Raw genomic sequence first — 16,886 nt, 5'->3', positions numbered from 1 at the left:
AAATCACTAACACCATTAAGCTTTAAACATTTTAAGTTCTAAACAATTCACTTAGATTGTCAGTATACTGATCCACTTAAATTTTCACACAAAGTTCAACTGTTCCGAGATACGATTTAGTGTTTTAAAGCACTTAAACTTATTCGCGTGTACCACCTCAGAATATACTCATGTATCCAGACTTCTATATTTAGTCTTACAGGTGAATGTACATTAATGATATCTGTAAACGGATAATGCGAGACCATGAGAGCTCAGGTTAGAACTACCGTTCAAACAAAGAGATGATGGCTCGTCTTTAGGTGTGTCCCGTTTGGGGATCTTTTCTTCAACAACACATGATTAGCATTTTTCAATGTTTCATCATTTTTGTACTGAGGGCTGGCTTTAAAGATTAAAGCTTATGCAAAGTATTATACGAGGACTAGGCTATTGCTCCCTCAAAATCAGAAGTCCTGGTATAATACCCTAGATATCATCACGCACAAAGACCTAGTATGTCAGAAATAGAAAGCCCTTCAAACAAGATTTCAGGGGTTACCTATATATCCGAGAGATGTTCCCCATGAAATAAGTAAGCATTTGAATTTAGGTTTATATCTCGAAAACAATTTACTAAATGTATAAAAACCTACTGGCATATCCACAGTGAGATCATTTATCACATTTGACTTTCCAAATCGTTAGCATGTTGTGATAGTCTACTGATGTACTATCATTTCCTCTTTTTCACAACAAAACTCTTTTTCATTTTCTCATGTTTTTGTCGATTTTCAAATTTTCTAATGTTTTGGGATTTTCTGTGGATCTTCTGAAATTTCTTACTCTCCCTAAAATTCAAACACATTTAAAGAAAATTGACAAACTGAACAATTAAAGTGACAACTGTTGTGAATTGCTTCAATTCGCCATCCACTTGGCATAAAATTTCCCATTATGATTTCAAAACACTTAAGTTTGTTTTAATCAAAATGGTTTTTCCGAAAAATTAGTTTTGTTGATTTTCACAAATTACTTGTAGATTAGGGGAGAATTTCATCACATTGTTTTTCAATCTTTTTATGAAAGTGAAATCAAGTTCAACTTAATGACCTTGATTTTCCACTAGTAGGTGAAAACCTCTTTTTCAACCACTTGTAGGTACACTTACCAACTATACCACATGTAAATCAAAATATGACAATTTGAATTTTACCACTTGTAGGTCGAAATATCACAGATGTGAATTTCTCAAGAAATATGCCGATTCTGGCTCCACGATTACCAACTTGGGAGCTCCGGCAAGTCAGAATTTTACACATGAAAAACAGACATCCAAGCCTGACCAAACTTGGACGTTTCCTTCTCAACTTCACATGGGGTTTGAATGTTTCTTTTATCTTCATAAAAATCTTTTACCCCTTTTGCCTTTCCCTCGACCATTTTTCCAAAAATCCTTTTAACATTCCCATTGAATGCTTTCTCGACATCAAATTCTATCTTTTCAGAATAGAATTGATTCGAGATCTCCACCTTACCAACTTTTTGTTTAAAATTTTCAGCCCGCAATGGTGGAAAGTTCTCATCATCCATTGGCGGAACTGATTTTTCATCTTTTAAATCAACTTGTGGCTCTTCTGACTTTGTGAAATCAGATTCATTGCCAGATTTTACATCTGATTTCTTAACAACCCACTTTTGGTTGTCAAGATTTACCCTTCTTTTGTAAAATCTCTTTGAACATTCACCAACTTCATATGTTGAATTTTTAAATACTTTAAATTTTTCAGTTCGTGGTTCAGCTTTGTCAGTAACTTTTTCTTTCAGTTTAGAAACAACTTCCTGTTTTATGTTGGTGGCCTTTGGGCAATTCCAGGCAATGTGACCAACTTCTTGACACCGGTAACAGGTTCTTATTTCTTTTCTTTGATTTGCTCCATTCTTCTCGAACTTCTGCTTTTCTGTAAAGAATTCTTTGTTCGACTGTTTCCAGAATGAACTCTTTGCTTCTTTCTCAGAACTTGGCCATGAAACAAACACTGTATTTGTTTTAGAAATTTTCTCAGTTTTATGATTTTCTGGTGGAATAAAACCAAGTCCTTTCTTTTTGAAATTACTGTTATGGTTTGGTTTCTTTTGAAAACCAGAACCAGAACTGTAACCTTTTTTCTTGTTCAATCTTTGTTGAACTCTTGAAGTGAATTTTTTAGGTTTTTCAGTAAGATTTACATCTTTTATTTCAGAAATAACAATTTCTGTTAGTTTGAAAACCTTTTTGATCTTTTCGATTTTAACACTTCTTATTGGAAATTCTTTATCAGAATATAATTTGTCTGAATCATTCAAAGTATATGCAACTTCAAATATTTCATCATTCAAATTAGATTTTGATAATAGAAATTCTTTATTGTAAACCCTTTTGACCGATGATTTTGGACTGTCAACTGATGAACTCGAATTCTCGGATTCGGACTTTGACTCTAACTCCTCATCTTTATGCAACACCTGATCAACCACCTTTTTTATTAATTCAGACTCAAGATCAGTGTCAGACGATGCGAACGTGACGTCAATATTTTCTGGTAAATCATCAGTTGTTTCGGACTGTAACTTTATATTGACTGCCATTTTGACTTGCTCCTCATTTGGTTTTCTAGGAGAATAACCTTCCCATATCGGAGGCGGACACTTGTTATAACTGACACTTTGTTTCTTACCAGTATCCTTTTCTTCGATCTTCTTTTCATCCTGAAATGCTTCAAAACCTGCAACAGTTGGATAAATTCGATCAATCAAATAATCAGAACTAGAATAACTTTGCAGTAAATGTCTAATTCTTCCATTCTCTTTTTTTTCAGTTTACAACTCTTGTTTCAACTTTGCACACTCTTCAATGTAGTGATTGATAGCCTTCTGCTTAGACATCATAACTGCATTCATCATGTTTAAGACATCTTCTCTTTCAGAATTTGTATTTTGCAAACCATTCACCGTTCTGTTCAACACATCATATGATTCTTTCACATAATTGACATCGAACAGTAATTTTTCTTTCATCTTGTCAAGCTCACTCAGCTTCTCATCTTTCTCTTCACACTGCTTGCAAGATTCCAAACACTTTAGAAACGGTTTGATGACCTCAACAACTTTTTCAACTTCAATAATCTTTTCAACTTCAACTACTTTCTCCACTTCAACCACCTTCTCAGCTTCAACCGTTTCTTCAACAATTTTAACTCCTTCATTCTAATCAATCTTCTCTTCCTGATCAACATTCTCACATTTTACTTCTTTCTGATTCTTTGCTGTTCGCTTCTCTTTTAACTTCTCCAGTCTATCTGCAAAATAAAATTTAAAACTTTCAGGATATAATTGAGATTTTCCAATTTTTATATGCATTTCTTCTTCATCATCACTGCTATCAGATAATGTTTGATCAAAGACAGTTGTCTTTTCTTTATTTTCTTCTGAAAAGACAGACTCTTCATCTTGTCTTTTCTCAACATTAGCAAACATGCCCATCCATTCCTTCATTAAATCTGGTTCTTGAACTATCTGTGTAATGAATGCTCCTAACTTTGAATTAGGTGGAACATATTTGTCCCAACTAAAACCTTCTGCCACTTTCTAATCATCTTGATCTATTAAACCATAATACGCTTTCTTATTTGACTCTTCGATCGCCTTCTTCTTTCCGTCTTCAATAACATTTGGTGACGATGGTTGTTGAGCAACTTGTTGATATATTGCTTTTCGATAGTAATCATTATTCCTGAATGGATTCTTAGCTCCACTTGCTTCTCGATTGGTACATTCCCTCTTGAAATGTCCTTTTTCCCTGCATCGAAAACAAGTAACTTTAGATTTATCAAAACCTAAAGTAGAAACATTTGCATCACGGAAGTCATCTCTTCCTGTAATTATCTTAAATTTCTCAGCTCTCCTCAACACACTTGCTAAACACCACTTAATATCCATAAGCTCCATCTCCTCAGCATCGATCTGATCGTAATCCTCTTTTGTCAACATAGGATTCTCGATTCTTCCAGCAACCAACCCTTCATACGATTCTAACACTGTGGCAAGTAAAGCCATATGACTTTTAGCAACCTCTTCATAGAAACTTTGACCATTCTGAAGTTGCAACGCGATGTTACACTGTATCACATAACCATTTCCGTTGTTTGAGCCCTGAGACTGATAGCTTGAGGTTGAAACCTTCGGAGTAACACTTGAATATGGAAAAAAACGACTGCTATTGTTTGGGCTTTGGTTAACTGATCCCGATGAGTTTTCTACGCTGAAAGCAGTTTGAACTTTCGGACTTGCCTCAACATTCTGAACACCACCTTTGAAGTACATCTTGACATCTTGTTGACCACTAGGATTATTCATTCTCGCAATCTTTTGTTGTTCAAGATCTTGTCCTTCAATCTTTTCAATAAACTGAGAAATTGTCAACTTATCATATTCTCCAGTGTTCTTTAAGATCATCAGATATGTACCCCATTCTTTCTGAGGTAGAGCATCAGCCAATTTATCAACCCATTCTTCACGATCTTTGTTAATATCTAACAGTGACATAGATCGCACTAAATGACAGTATCTTTCAATCAGCATCTTTGTTGTTTCACTCGGTAAACTTGTAAACAAGTCAAATTCTTTTTTTAATAGTGATTTCTTGCTCCTAATCATCTTCTCACTTCCTTCAAACTTAACTCGAAGTCCTTCCCAAATTGAATGTGAAGTATTATCATGTTGAAGTAATACGAAGATATCCTCTTTCACAGCTTGCTGTAACAGACTGGTCATCATCTTTTCTACTTTGTACATGTCTCGTTCTTTATCTGACAATTCAGAAATCGTTTTGTTAACTCCCACATCTGTACGTGACTTAACATACTTCTTCTCAATACATTCCCAAGATCTCAAATGATTTGCTTGAACCCAATTTTCAAATCGATCTTTCCAACCATAGTGTTCTTCAATACCCATTAGCTTCGGGGGTTTTTGCAAAGTTCTTGTTTCATTTTCCATGTTCACACTCTGAGTAATGGTAACCGGAGTACTCGGGGAAGTAGCAAATGCGTTGTAAAATTCGTCTTCCATGTTTCGGTTCTCAAAAATTTCACAATCACAACCTGAAAAACAAATCTCAAACGAAATGATAAGTTCAAACGAAATAGCCTTCTTCACATGAAATGACTCCTTCAAACGGAATGAGCCTTCACACAAAATGACCTTTTCAAACGAAATAGATCCTTTGGTACGAAATGAGTGATTTCGCACGGAATGACTGACACGAAATGGTGATTTCGCGCGAAATGTACAAATTTTCACACGAAATGAGCTATTTCGTGCGAAATAGAACAAATACTTGTCAATTCGTACGAAATGACACCACTTTTCAAGCGAAATAGATCACCAAAGGTGATTTCGTGCGAAATGAAAGGTCTATTCCGCGCGAAATGCTGCTGATGTCATCTTTTCAATTTGAACAAGTTTTAGGTCGAATTTAGGTCCAATTCTTTCAAGGCTTTGTTAAAACAATGTTTCGCTTATAATGTGTAAAATTCAAACCATTTTAACCGTCAAATCTTGTTAAATTTTGAAAAGAAGGTGTAGAAGTCAGAAAAATGATGAAATTAAGCTGAATTTGGTAAGAACTCTTCCTCCTGAGCTCTGATACCACTTGTAGGATCGTCGTGCGACCTTAATAAGTCGATCAGAAGAGTTTTTGCTCAATACGAGAGGCGGAAACAAACGTATTGAGTTGATTTAGCTAGATATTCATTTTAATTATCTTTTTGATTGATATAACAACAATTTACAGCGAGTAGACACTTCGGCAGCAGTTCGGCACTGAAACCGGAAAGTTACAAATGAAATGGCACAACAGGTATTTATAGGCCAGCCTATTTCGTGCGGAATGGCTCAAGGTTCATTTCGTACGAAATGAACTCTTCATTTCGTGCGAAATAGCTACCTTTCTATTTCGTGCGAAATAGTCTATTCACCCTGTTTCTCGTTTTTCTTGCCCTGATCTATCTAATACAATACAAGACTCGATACAAGACGAAGTCGACAGACATATGCACCAACATAAAGAAGTCGTTTTAAAAGGTTTTCAAGTATGTTAGAACAGTTATAAAAAAAGAAATTTTGCGGTTCGCATTTCCGCCACGTACATTTTGTTTAAAACGGTTTAGTGTCTTACAAGTTGGTATCAGAGCCCATATTTGAGTGAAACCAAGTACAAAAGAGGTAAGTACTTGAACTCAAACATGTGTGCTCTTGTGACTAGGAACCCGTACAATCCGAGACTCGATCAAGATCCGATGGTACAACCGAATTTAAGCATCTATATGTACATTTCAATAAAGAAACTAATTGCGCTATATTGTGTAAGGTAAGCTTGGATAATTAAGAAGGATGATCTAAGGATGCGGTCTAGAGCAGACACCAAAGCATGTGATTGGACTGTTGGACCTCAAGTACATAATTTAAAAAAATACAGGTACCGATGTTGGGAAAATCTCCCATGGGAGGGCGAATGTTAAACGAAAGACATTGATATTGCCTTTGGAAGATCTTATTGATGATGCACGAAATGAAACCCATTTCGCTGGACATAAGGTGATAATTACATGGAGGCAGGACACTAGTATGTGGATTGAGCACCTGGCCAATGCGCAAGAAGCATATGACACTCGTGAGACCATGATAATCGTCACATGTATATCTGGTAGAATTGGGAAGTAGGTAGACATGTAGGTGAAAGGAATTGTTTGAAAATGTTTGAACCCATAAGTAAGTACGAATTAAACAAGTAAGAACGAATGGTTGGAATGATGGGGGTAATTTCCGTGTTACATGTTATATTTTTTGCAAAACAGAGCATGAGATGCAGAAAGTTGATGGCGAGACAAAGCTATCTACATCGGTTATCAAATTTTCTTAAATTTTGAATTTTAGGGGGAGTAAATATTTTCAGAAAATACAAAAACATTTGAAAATTTGAAAAAGCCAAAAACATGAAAAATTCAAAAATGAGTTTTTGTGTAAAAAGAGGAAATGATACTACATCAGTAGATAATCACAGTACGCTAAAGAAATGGAAAGATAAATGTGATAAACGGTCTCACTGATGATACGCCAGTAGGTTTTTACACATTTAGTAAATTGAAGTTTTAAATGAAAAACAAAAAACAATTTGTGAGATATCCAAGGTCATTAATTTGGACTTGGATGATATTCGTGAGGTTTTGGATTCTTAAATTGTTATATCTGATGCATAGAGTCGGGTTTCAATCTTGAAATCTTAAAATGTCAAATATCGAGCTATTTAATAGGGGGTGGAGTCGGGAAATCCTGGATATATCATATTGATACATTGTGAATTTAAGCCAGGTTACGGATTATGAGTATGTGGGTTTATGAGCCAGGACATCGATGTCCTGTGCTATCACATATTTGAAATGCTCCAGCTTATCATGTGGGCGGTCGCTCCGGTACGGTGGTCCAATCCGGATGGTTTTGAGTCACGTGGCACTGAGCATTGAATGCTTATGCAAGATTGGCATCAAGGGTGGGTGCACGTTGTGCAAAGGTGGAAAGAATTGGACACATGTTTGCATAATGCCCATCCTTCCTGCATAATTGGCAGTGGGGTGGATGTCGAACACGACCACATCCCATGCCACGAGAGCGACCACGGTTAGTAGAATAGGAGGATTGAAAGTTACGAGATGAGTTACCAGATTTGACGGATTGGGCCGTGAAGGCTGGTGGTGGTGTGGAAGAAACATTCATGGTTTGAACAAATAACTCATGATTCTCGGCTTTGGCAAGGAGATCACCAAAGACACTTGTACCGGAGAGTGCACGGTGGACTGTGGCGAAGTTTTGAAATTCATTTCCTAGGCCCCGAAGGAACCAGTGAAATTTGTCATTCTCGGATGGTGGGTGGCCGATGGCGGCAAGTTGGTCACAGAAAGATTTAAACTTGCGACCATATTCGGTAATAGTGGAGGATCCTTTTTGCATCTGTCGGAGGGTGTCTTGAAGAGTGTAAACACGCTCCACTGAACAATTGTTGTAAGCAGCTTCGAGAGCAAGACAAATGTCTTTGGCAGAGGTGAGTCCGATGATTTCAGACATAGCTTCCTCGGATAGAGAGGATTGAATGAGAAGGCGGACTGTTTGATCCTTTTCTGTCCATGTGGTAAAGTCGGGATTAACGGAGGCTTTGTCACTATTGGTGATGGTTTGAGGAGGAGTCGCCACCCGTCAATATGACCGAGCAACCCTTGAGAGGAGAGAACGGATTGGATTTGGTTTTTCCATGACAGATAGTTTGTGGAGGATAATTTAACGGGGATGAAGTGTAATAGAGAGTGAAGAGGGATGGTTGTTTGTTGGCTGGAAGTCATGGTGGGAGGAGGAAAGAGGCACGGTGACTGGAAAGGAGAAAAGAGAGGAAATATCGCCCAGGAATTAGGCCGATACCATGAGAATTTGTTAAATGTCAACTCTATTTGCATTGATCACATACCATACAATATATACACACAGTTTACAATCATTCCTAAATATAGGAGATATGATTTAAATCATTTACAATAAGTTACTAAACTAAATTCCTTATATCTTGGTGGTCTATGAGTGTCTTTTCTCTGCGCTGGTTGGCGTTGCGGTAACACATGCTCTAAGAGCAAATAGTGGGGATGAAAGGTATAGTGAAAAATACTTTATAACGAAAGTTGTAATATGGTCATATTCGACATGAATCATCTATGTAAATAATTCGAGTATAAAGTTTCATAAAAGATATAATCTTAGATAAAACAAACGTCATTAAACTCGCTCATATTATTTCAATCAACTTCAAACGAGTTAAACCAGAAATCAAACTAAAGTTGTTTAAAACCGGATCAAGTTATATATTCGATATTTGGTTCAATCTTACACAAAATTAGGTAAATAGTTTACAGTTTTATATAAACTTAGTTCGGTTACAATTTAGCCCACTCCCCTTTAGCCCAAATCCAATCTAATTTGATTGAAAGTCGAAACTGAGGAAGTCGTATTACATTTTAGTTTGTGGGTGTTTCTTTATTTTATGTCAAAATTGGGTCTCACTTTGAAATCTAAACCAAACCAGACTCAAATCTAGTTTTTGATTGGGTTTTGCCAATTTTTAATTCGGTTTGGTTACCGATGAACATTGTGGGGCATTATGTTAAAAAGGGTGTAGTAGGGCTTGAAATCTTGCAATGATTAGATACTCGAATAGAATTAAATAAAAAATATAAAAAAAACATTAAAAAATGCTATTGGCCAAAGAAACAAGTGAAGACGTTTAAAAAAGCATGCTTCACAAATTTAAAAAAAAAAAAAAAAAAAAAAAACGCCCTGGGGGCGGTTACGGGTGTTGTTAGGCGTTTTTTTTTTTTTTAATTTTTTGGAAAAACACCAAAAAACCCCATTACGGGTGGTCTAAATAACTTTGAACTTAGGGAACCGAAAACCGAGCTAAAGAACACCCCTAATGAAGGATTCTCAAAAATAGTGGAGCTGGCACAATCCCGAAGGATAATTACACACTATTGCGCTTTAATTTTTAATCATGTAATTTAAATTTGAAGTAAATTACTACAAGCATTTATTGTCTTTGATTATGTGATAATGACATGCCATAATCCTCTTCATCCTGAATGAATTGTTCCAGATCCAGAGTTCCCTTTAGGACTTGAATTATCTCCTAAAAAGACACATATGCGTGATTAATAATCCATATTTGGTGGTTAAGATATAAAAGATTACTTACATCGTTTAAATGTTGATTATGCATTCCATTCTACTTTAATATAAGTTACAAAACCATGAAGATGAAAACCTAACAGATATTATAGATATTACCGGCGAGTTATTGTGGCATATTAGAGTGTCACATCATGATAAGAACATTTGATGATGATACACGACTGAAATAGTGTCATGTAACATACACATATATGTATATATTTATATTCAGAGCATAATTTTTATTTTGTCTATTCATACGAGTATAGAAAGTGATATGTGAATATGAAGTACGCACCCGTTTGTCATCTTCAAGGAGGATTCCCTTGGAGAGTATGTTATAGATATCTCTTTTCGCCATTGAAGAGTGATTCTCACGGGACATGGAGATTATTTCTTTGTGGATTCTATGCATTTTGGCCCTTCGCAATTCATAAGCCTCCTGCATATTGATTAAAGAATAATAAGGTATATTTCAATCCATCACGCATCTATGTTATTTTCAATCAAATGTTTGAATTATTTTAAGCTATAAAAATACACTCGAACATGAAAGGGATTTGGTGATTACTTTCATGATATGTTAGAAGTAAGCTTCCTTGGAATATATTCCATGAAAAAAACTATTGTTTAATACTAGTTATATATGCCTTTTAATATGTATATTTCGGGTTTGTTACACTGAAAACTTACTTGGAATTCCAAAGCTTTTTGAAGGTGAACAACCACATCACTAGATGTTGGTCGTCCTTTTCTCTCATGGAGTAAGCATTGTAGTGCGATCCTGTGAAATATAGTGAATGACTTTCGCCCGATTTGTTCCTTTATTCCCTTAAACACTATCTTCATAAGTGCTTCTTCTGTAGAGCGACCTTTAAACAAAGCGTATGAAACATAATGGCTAGATCTCAACTCCTCCGGAAGCCCCAAACCCCCACACAATATTTCGATTAAAACCACACCAAATGAATAAATATCAGATTCTTTGGTCAAGATACGTGTTTCTTCATACAACGGATCCATATAGCCACTCGAGCCTTTAATATTGTCGATGGCATACACAATCTCCTTCCCCTGATTTGATGGATATACTAAGGCACGCTCAAACCCGCAAATTTTTGCTTTACAATCCTTATCTAGTAGAATGTTGGAACTTTTTATGTCTCTATGTATCACCACATCTTGCCCTAAATCACCTCCATGCAGGAACTTCAACCCGTTTGCAATATCAATGCATATCTTAAGTCGTTTAGTCCATGAAAAACTAATATCATCCAAATATCTATCGAGACTTCCCTTGGAGGCATTCTCATTGAGAATAACTTTTTCATCCATTTTATTACAATAGCCCGCAAGACCAATGATATTCTCATGTTTATATTTGAAAAGAACTTCAAACTCTTCAAGAAAACCACGATCCGATGATAACCCGGAATCAACTAAATACCAAATGCGACTAAACCTCTTTACAATAACTCTTTGATGCCCATTATTGTATTTAACTTTTCCTTTGTAAAGCATTCTGTTGCAACCGAAGTATTCTACGCCCAATTTTATGCGTCCTAATGAAATATTGAGGGTTTTTATTCGGTTTTCCTGTGTATAATGAGCATTAGATTTGAAAGGGTCTTGAAATATATAATATCATAAAGACAGAAAGTGAAAATAAGTACGTCTATATATACCTTTCAAATTACATATAATCCAAACAATTTCATATACAATTAATATAACATTCAACTTCAAACGTTAATTTTCCAAGTAAATTTCTCAAAACAGTGAATAAGCACATGCACTAATATCGATCAGGAAATAAAGAAAAGTATCTTCTTAACCATTGCCTATGGGATATGGTTAGCAAGACCGTATTTTTGAAATCGACTTACTTGGAAATTTAATGATTTCTCAAGTTCCTTGATGATGACTTCAATTGTTGGACGGTCGAGTTGAGTTTTTGCCAAACATTCATATGCAATTCTTGAAAATACATTCAAAGAATCATTATCAGGTTTTACTTTTCCAATAAAACCAAATTCATGAGCATCATCCATCATTTTTGGATCTAATATTTCTTTTAGTGTTCCTTTTTTGAAGTGTCTTCGTGCGATGGCTGCAAGCCCCTTCTCATTTGTCTTAATGTAGCTTGAATCATAGGCCAACTTCCCTGAGAAGATCTCAAATAAAACTACTCCAAAGGAGTAAATATCTGATGCTTTTTTTAATCTACCTGTCCTTGCATATTCTGGATCCAAGTAGAAGTCTGTGCCAGCAAGAGTTTGCGTATTGATGGTGCTTACCCCTTCATTCCCATGGTGAACTCTAGAGAGCCCGAAGTCAGCAATTTTGGCTTCTAAATTTTCACCCAACAGAATATTGGCGCTTTTTATATCTCGATGTATTATCCCATTTTGGCACTCCATGGTTGTGTGCATGTGTTTCAATCCTTGTGCTATATCAATGCACAAACGTAGACGTTTTTTCCATGTAAAATCAATCATCCTATCAACGCTTGCCAAATATTCATCCAAACTTCCCTTAGAAACAAGCTCGTAGACAAGAAGCATTTCACTATCTTCAACACAAAATCCAAGAAGCGAGACTATGTTGGGATGCTTACATTTACTCACTACATCAAGTTCAACAAGGAACCCTTCATTTTCTTAACCATCTTTTTTACTTGTGATGCGCTTTATAGCTACATTGCTAGGCATATAAGGATGTTCATCTTTACACTTTATTTTGAGTTTCGCTTTGTACACTTCACCATATCCTCCTGACCCAATACGATATTTTATGTCAAAACTCTCTGTGGCTGCTTTTATATCCTCGAGCGGAATCTTTAGATGTTCCAGCTTTTGCACCTGCAGCATCACATACTACGAGAAAAAGAGTATTCAAGATATACATGCAAGAAAAGATGAATACATAATCAAATTTAATAAAACACATAAAGGTACGATCTTTACTTGTTTTGAGCAATGTTATTACATGGTTTGTCAATTTCTTCCTAAAATTTGAACTTTAATGTTTGACATTAGGTTGAATAATTATGAACTTTTGATTTAGAAGCTTGAACTAAGTGTTAATTGTGTTTTGGTTGAACTTAAGCATCAAACAATTGTGAGGACAAGGATTATGCCCACTTGTTTTGATGAATAGGCATATAATGAGGATGTTGAAAGTTGTTGAATCGATATGAACATGATAATTAGCACTTGAAAACGTTTAAATTTTTGTTCTAAATTTAACATAGCGTACTATGCCAACCCGTACTTTCAAGCTTAGCGTCGTCTAATTTCGTGACCTTAATTTCGTATCACTACTCTTTACGTTCCACTATACGTTGCATTCGTGTGAAACGTGGTTATGTTATTTGTGTTAAAATTTGATTATTTGTGTGAAACGTGGTTATATTATAAGTTGGTTGTGTGTGCTTAGGTTATATGTTAAATGTTCTTTGCGTATTTTATTTGGAAAGTGTGTGCGGTCAAGTAATAACTAGCTTTTACACACTCCAACCGCACACCCCATTATAAGCCGCACACTATCCCACTTTTGGTTCTCGGCCCACATATACCACAAAGCCCAAACCGTCCAAGCCCAACCCCTTGTAAAGTTGCACATACATGTAGGTATGCGTACAGTTTGTTTGTAGTTCAAAAATAACAAAACCCTAGCTCTCCTTTTCTTCTCCTTGGTGATCGACGACTGCCTCTACCAATCGAAGCCACATCTCTATTGATTCTAACACACTCCTTCGCTATACATCTCTTGGTTAGTGTGTTTTTCATTATCTTGATTTGATTTCTTTGATATACTTGGCTGTGTTTATGTTGTTGATTTATATTGGTGGTATGATAATAACCATGATCTAGGGTTTTGCTAGAAATCATGTTGAATATGGCTTTGATCGTCTGAATAATGCTTTAGTAACTAGAGTTTGCAAGATAATGAGAGTGTTGATGATTTCGTGTGATATTGTATTGCTAAATCTGACTAAACGATTGATCATGATGTTAATTGATGTATATGATAAACTATGGTTCATGAGAATTAACATGATGCTTCGTAATTCTTGATATGTTCGTATAGACCAATGCATGAGGATTAGGGTTTTGAATCGTGATGTTTTGGTATGTTAATTTCATGATGAATCTACTGGAAAGGTTATGTTTAATTATGTTAGTATAATGTCGAAGAAGCGTGTTTACTGTCTTGAACAGAAAGGGGTGCACCGTAGACTATGGTTGAACACCATAGTTTACAACAGGGTTAAACTGATACCGCAAACACCCACCTCGCACACCCTTGTGCTGCAAGTTGTTATCACACACAGCACACCGCACACCCCATACAATTATGCTTATACCGTACACCCCTATAACGCACTCTCATGAGCCGTACATTGTACACCGCACACCCCATATACCGCACACTCATGATTATACCTGTAAGGTCCGCTTTTCCGTAATAAAATAAACTACTTATAAAAATAATTTAAAGACATCAACATACCAAAAACTTAATACATAACGAAATCCTTACAAAAATTGGGCATGACCCGTTCGTAAAACGAGCATGCCCCCTGTTTTTAAGTTATTAAACTAACGACAATCTACGACCCATTTAACTTTAAACTTCCCAAAACGAAGACAACAAGTTTTTAAGTGTATGACTTCTAACAAGATTAAACAAATTAACAAGACATGGACCCAAAAAGTGTGCATATATCTAGCGAAAGCGCTTGGTATAATAAGGCATGGACACGTGCTCGCTCCATATCTCCAATTCGCCTAAAGTGGAGTTTTACCTACATTAACAACCAAATTTTAAAAGGTTAGTTATCACACTAGTTAAATCATAATTCTTTCGTTTTAACTTCATACATACAAGAACTTTCATTCTTTTACGCATACGACTACCCAAATAATTGGGTTTGGCATAAACACTCTCATAGAGAGTTAAGCATACACATTCGACCCGTTTAAGTGGGTTTGGCATAAACACTCTCATTGAGAGTTAAGCATACACATTCGACCCGTTTAATTGGGTTTATTGCTTTCAACATAAATCTTTCCTTTCCATCCGCATAACGGATTAAACTTTAAGCATTTGTCATAGCATTCATGACCACCCGTTCAAAACGGGTAGTAGCTTATTCTTACTCGACTTGTTCAACTAGAACTTGTCGACTTGCATAGCTTATCATTACATCCATATCAACCGAATCCGCAAGGGATTTGCTAGTTATTTACTAATCACCATAGCATTTTGACAATAGTTAATTAAGATGTTATAACAAAATTCTAAGTAAGGTTTATTTGTATGTAACGAACATACACAGTTTTCCATACCCGGTTCGACTAAAAGTACCGGGTATGATGCATTAACTTTCGTATCATAATCATTTCTCAACATCCGCTTATGACGGATCTAACTTTACTTTCAACAAATCGGATATCTCAACGCTCACGGTTCCAACATAACAATTTAATACATTAGAGATTATTATACATATGACAACATAAAAAAAAAACATAAGTGTACACTAACGTACCTCGATCTTGTGAACCTTCCGATTTCCTAGTTTTGGGTCCTTCTTCCTTTACGCCTATAACAACACATTCATTCTTTTATTTAGTATCCCAATATTTCATTCCATTATCTCGCAAATTACACATATTTATTCTTTCAAGCATTTCATCAAACACTTGGCGGGTTTCGCATTTGTGGGACATTAAGTACAAGCTTTCAAAGCATAATTCCTACTAGTTCATTTCAATATTTATCAACAACAATCAAGTTCATAATATTCTCTTGTCCTACATAATTTTTGTTTAAGATTCAAGTACTACTACATCATCGTATATCAAATTTACACATGATTACTACTAATTTTTCCATCATTCTACACCTCTAATAATTCATATCAAATGGGTTATGCAATTAGCTTTTCAAATGATCGAATTCACGCATGAATACACATGATTCCTGTTCTATAGCAAAGACCTAACTCCAATCTACACAATTACTTGTATCAATTCGAGATTGGGGTCATAACCCACTTCCTGCAAGTCATGATTTCAAGAAATTGAACTCACCTTTTCAAAATCGAGCTTAGATAGGTGTAGATTCGAGTTCATGCAGTTGATTATCTTCTAATTTTCTACCCAATTTGGTTGAATTTGGTGAACAAGGGTTTCACCCTTGGTTCCCTGCTTTGATCGATCCCCAGTACCCAAAAATGGGTGTTTTCTCATTTTTTTCCATTTTTGTTTATTATAAAAACCCTTTAATTCTCTACTTACACATTAAACCCTCCACTTTGAAAGAGAGTTTACTTTAGGCTTTTCTCATTATCCTACTAGTATTTGAAACATTTACATTTACATGGTTAAACCTTTAATAAATTTAGCTTTATGTCTAACGGTCATTTTTGGGGTGTTACAATACCGCACACTTATGTTCACACCGCACACTCATATAGAAGCCACACGCCTGTATTGCACAGAAAACTTGTATTATTTGTTATGTGAATGAGAACTTTATCTTTTGTTATGAACCCACGCATGACCCCACATGATTTACATGCTACATGACAGCTTTACTTGTATGCTACTTGTTAGATACGTGTAGAACTTACGTGAAATACGTACGTGGAAATTCGTACACAAACCCTAATAATATTGGTAACCATAATAGGAAGTGGTTAACCATTCTAGCTCGAGTACTTTAATCTGTCGAGCTAAGCTAAGGTGAGTTCATACATTTACTAAAAGCATGTATTCTCGGTTGTTGGGAACCACACTACCCCTGGATTGGGACCGCGTAGTGTTCCTAGATTGGAGCACTACTAATTAAATATTTTAATTAATATTCATGTCTTTAGCGGTGATGTGTGTAAAATGCAACATATAAATTATATCAAATGAGGCATAAAACTAACCCCTTTTTGGTAATAATGTTGGAAAAAGTGTTCCTTTTGTATTTTCAGGATTAAATGAGCTCAAATGGACAAAAGAAGCAAAAATGCAACTAAATCTAACACAAATACAAGAAAAGGAATAAACGTGGCATGCCCGACTCCCCGATAGCATATTCCC

The 16,886-nt window shown here is 35.6% G+C and overlaps 2 protein-coding genes and 1 long non-coding RNA gene across 3 annotated transcripts; all 3 read right to left on the bottom strand.

The window, feature by feature from the left end:
* Window positions 1-7,545: 7,545 nt before the first annotated feature.
* Window positions 7,546-8,139, bottom strand: LOC110931255. The gene has a single exon (XM_022174656.1). The coding sequence runs from the start codon at window positions 8,137-8,139 to the stop codon at window positions 7,546-7,548; it is 594 nt and encodes a 197-aa protein (XP_022030348.1).
* Window positions 8,140-9,643: 1,504 nt separating this feature from the next.
* Window positions 9,644-13,314, bottom strand: LOC110931256 (serine/threonine-protein kinase PBS1). The gene is made up of 6 exons (XM_022174657.1): window positions 13,297-13,314; window positions 12,461-12,644; window positions 11,670-12,409; window positions 10,477-11,379; window positions 10,082-10,225; window positions 9,644-9,742 (listed from the first exon to the last, which is right to left on the bottom strand). Exons 1-6 carry the CDS (start codon window positions 13,312-13,314, stop codon window positions 9,644-9,646), a joined length of 2,088 nt encoding a protein of 695 aa, XP_022030349.1.
* A 965-nt stretch (window positions 13,315-14,279) lies between these two features.
* Window positions 14,280-16,023, bottom strand: LOC110927553. Its single transcript, XR_002585716.2, has 3 exons — window positions 15,885-16,023; window positions 15,341-15,394; window positions 14,280-14,593 (listed from the first exon to the last, which is right to left on the bottom strand). It is a non-coding gene; the product is annotated as an uncharacterized LOC110927553 (long non-coding RNA).
* Window positions 16,024-16,886: the final 863 nt, after the last annotated feature.

Source organism: Helianthus annuus, chromosome 3, assembly GCF_002127325.2.
Source record: "Helianthus annuus cultivar XRQ/B chromosome 3, HanXRQr2.0-SUNRISE, whole genome shotgun sequence".
In the NCBI taxonomy this organism is placed as follows: Eukaryota; Viridiplantae; Streptophyta; class Magnoliopsida; order Asterales; family Asteraceae; genus Helianthus; species Helianthus annuus.
The sequence above is the reverse complement of the archived record's forward strand: the minus strand, read 5'-3'. Positions and strand labels throughout refer to the sequence as shown.

Coding starts and splice junctions, on each gene's coding strand:
- LOC110931255 (XM_022174656.1), bottom strand. CDS start 8,139: ATGTCTGAAATCATCGGACTCACCTCTGCCAAAGACATTTGTCTTGCT.
- LOC110931256 (XM_022174657.1), bottom strand. Junction 11,380..11,669: donor AGAAATCATTAAATTTCCAA/GTAAGTCGATTT, acceptor CATTATACACAG/GAAAACCGAATAAAAACCCT. Junction 9,743..10,081: donor TCCTTGAAGATGACAAACGG/GTGCGTACTTCA, acceptor GTGTCTTTTTAG/GAGATAATTCAAGTCCTAAA.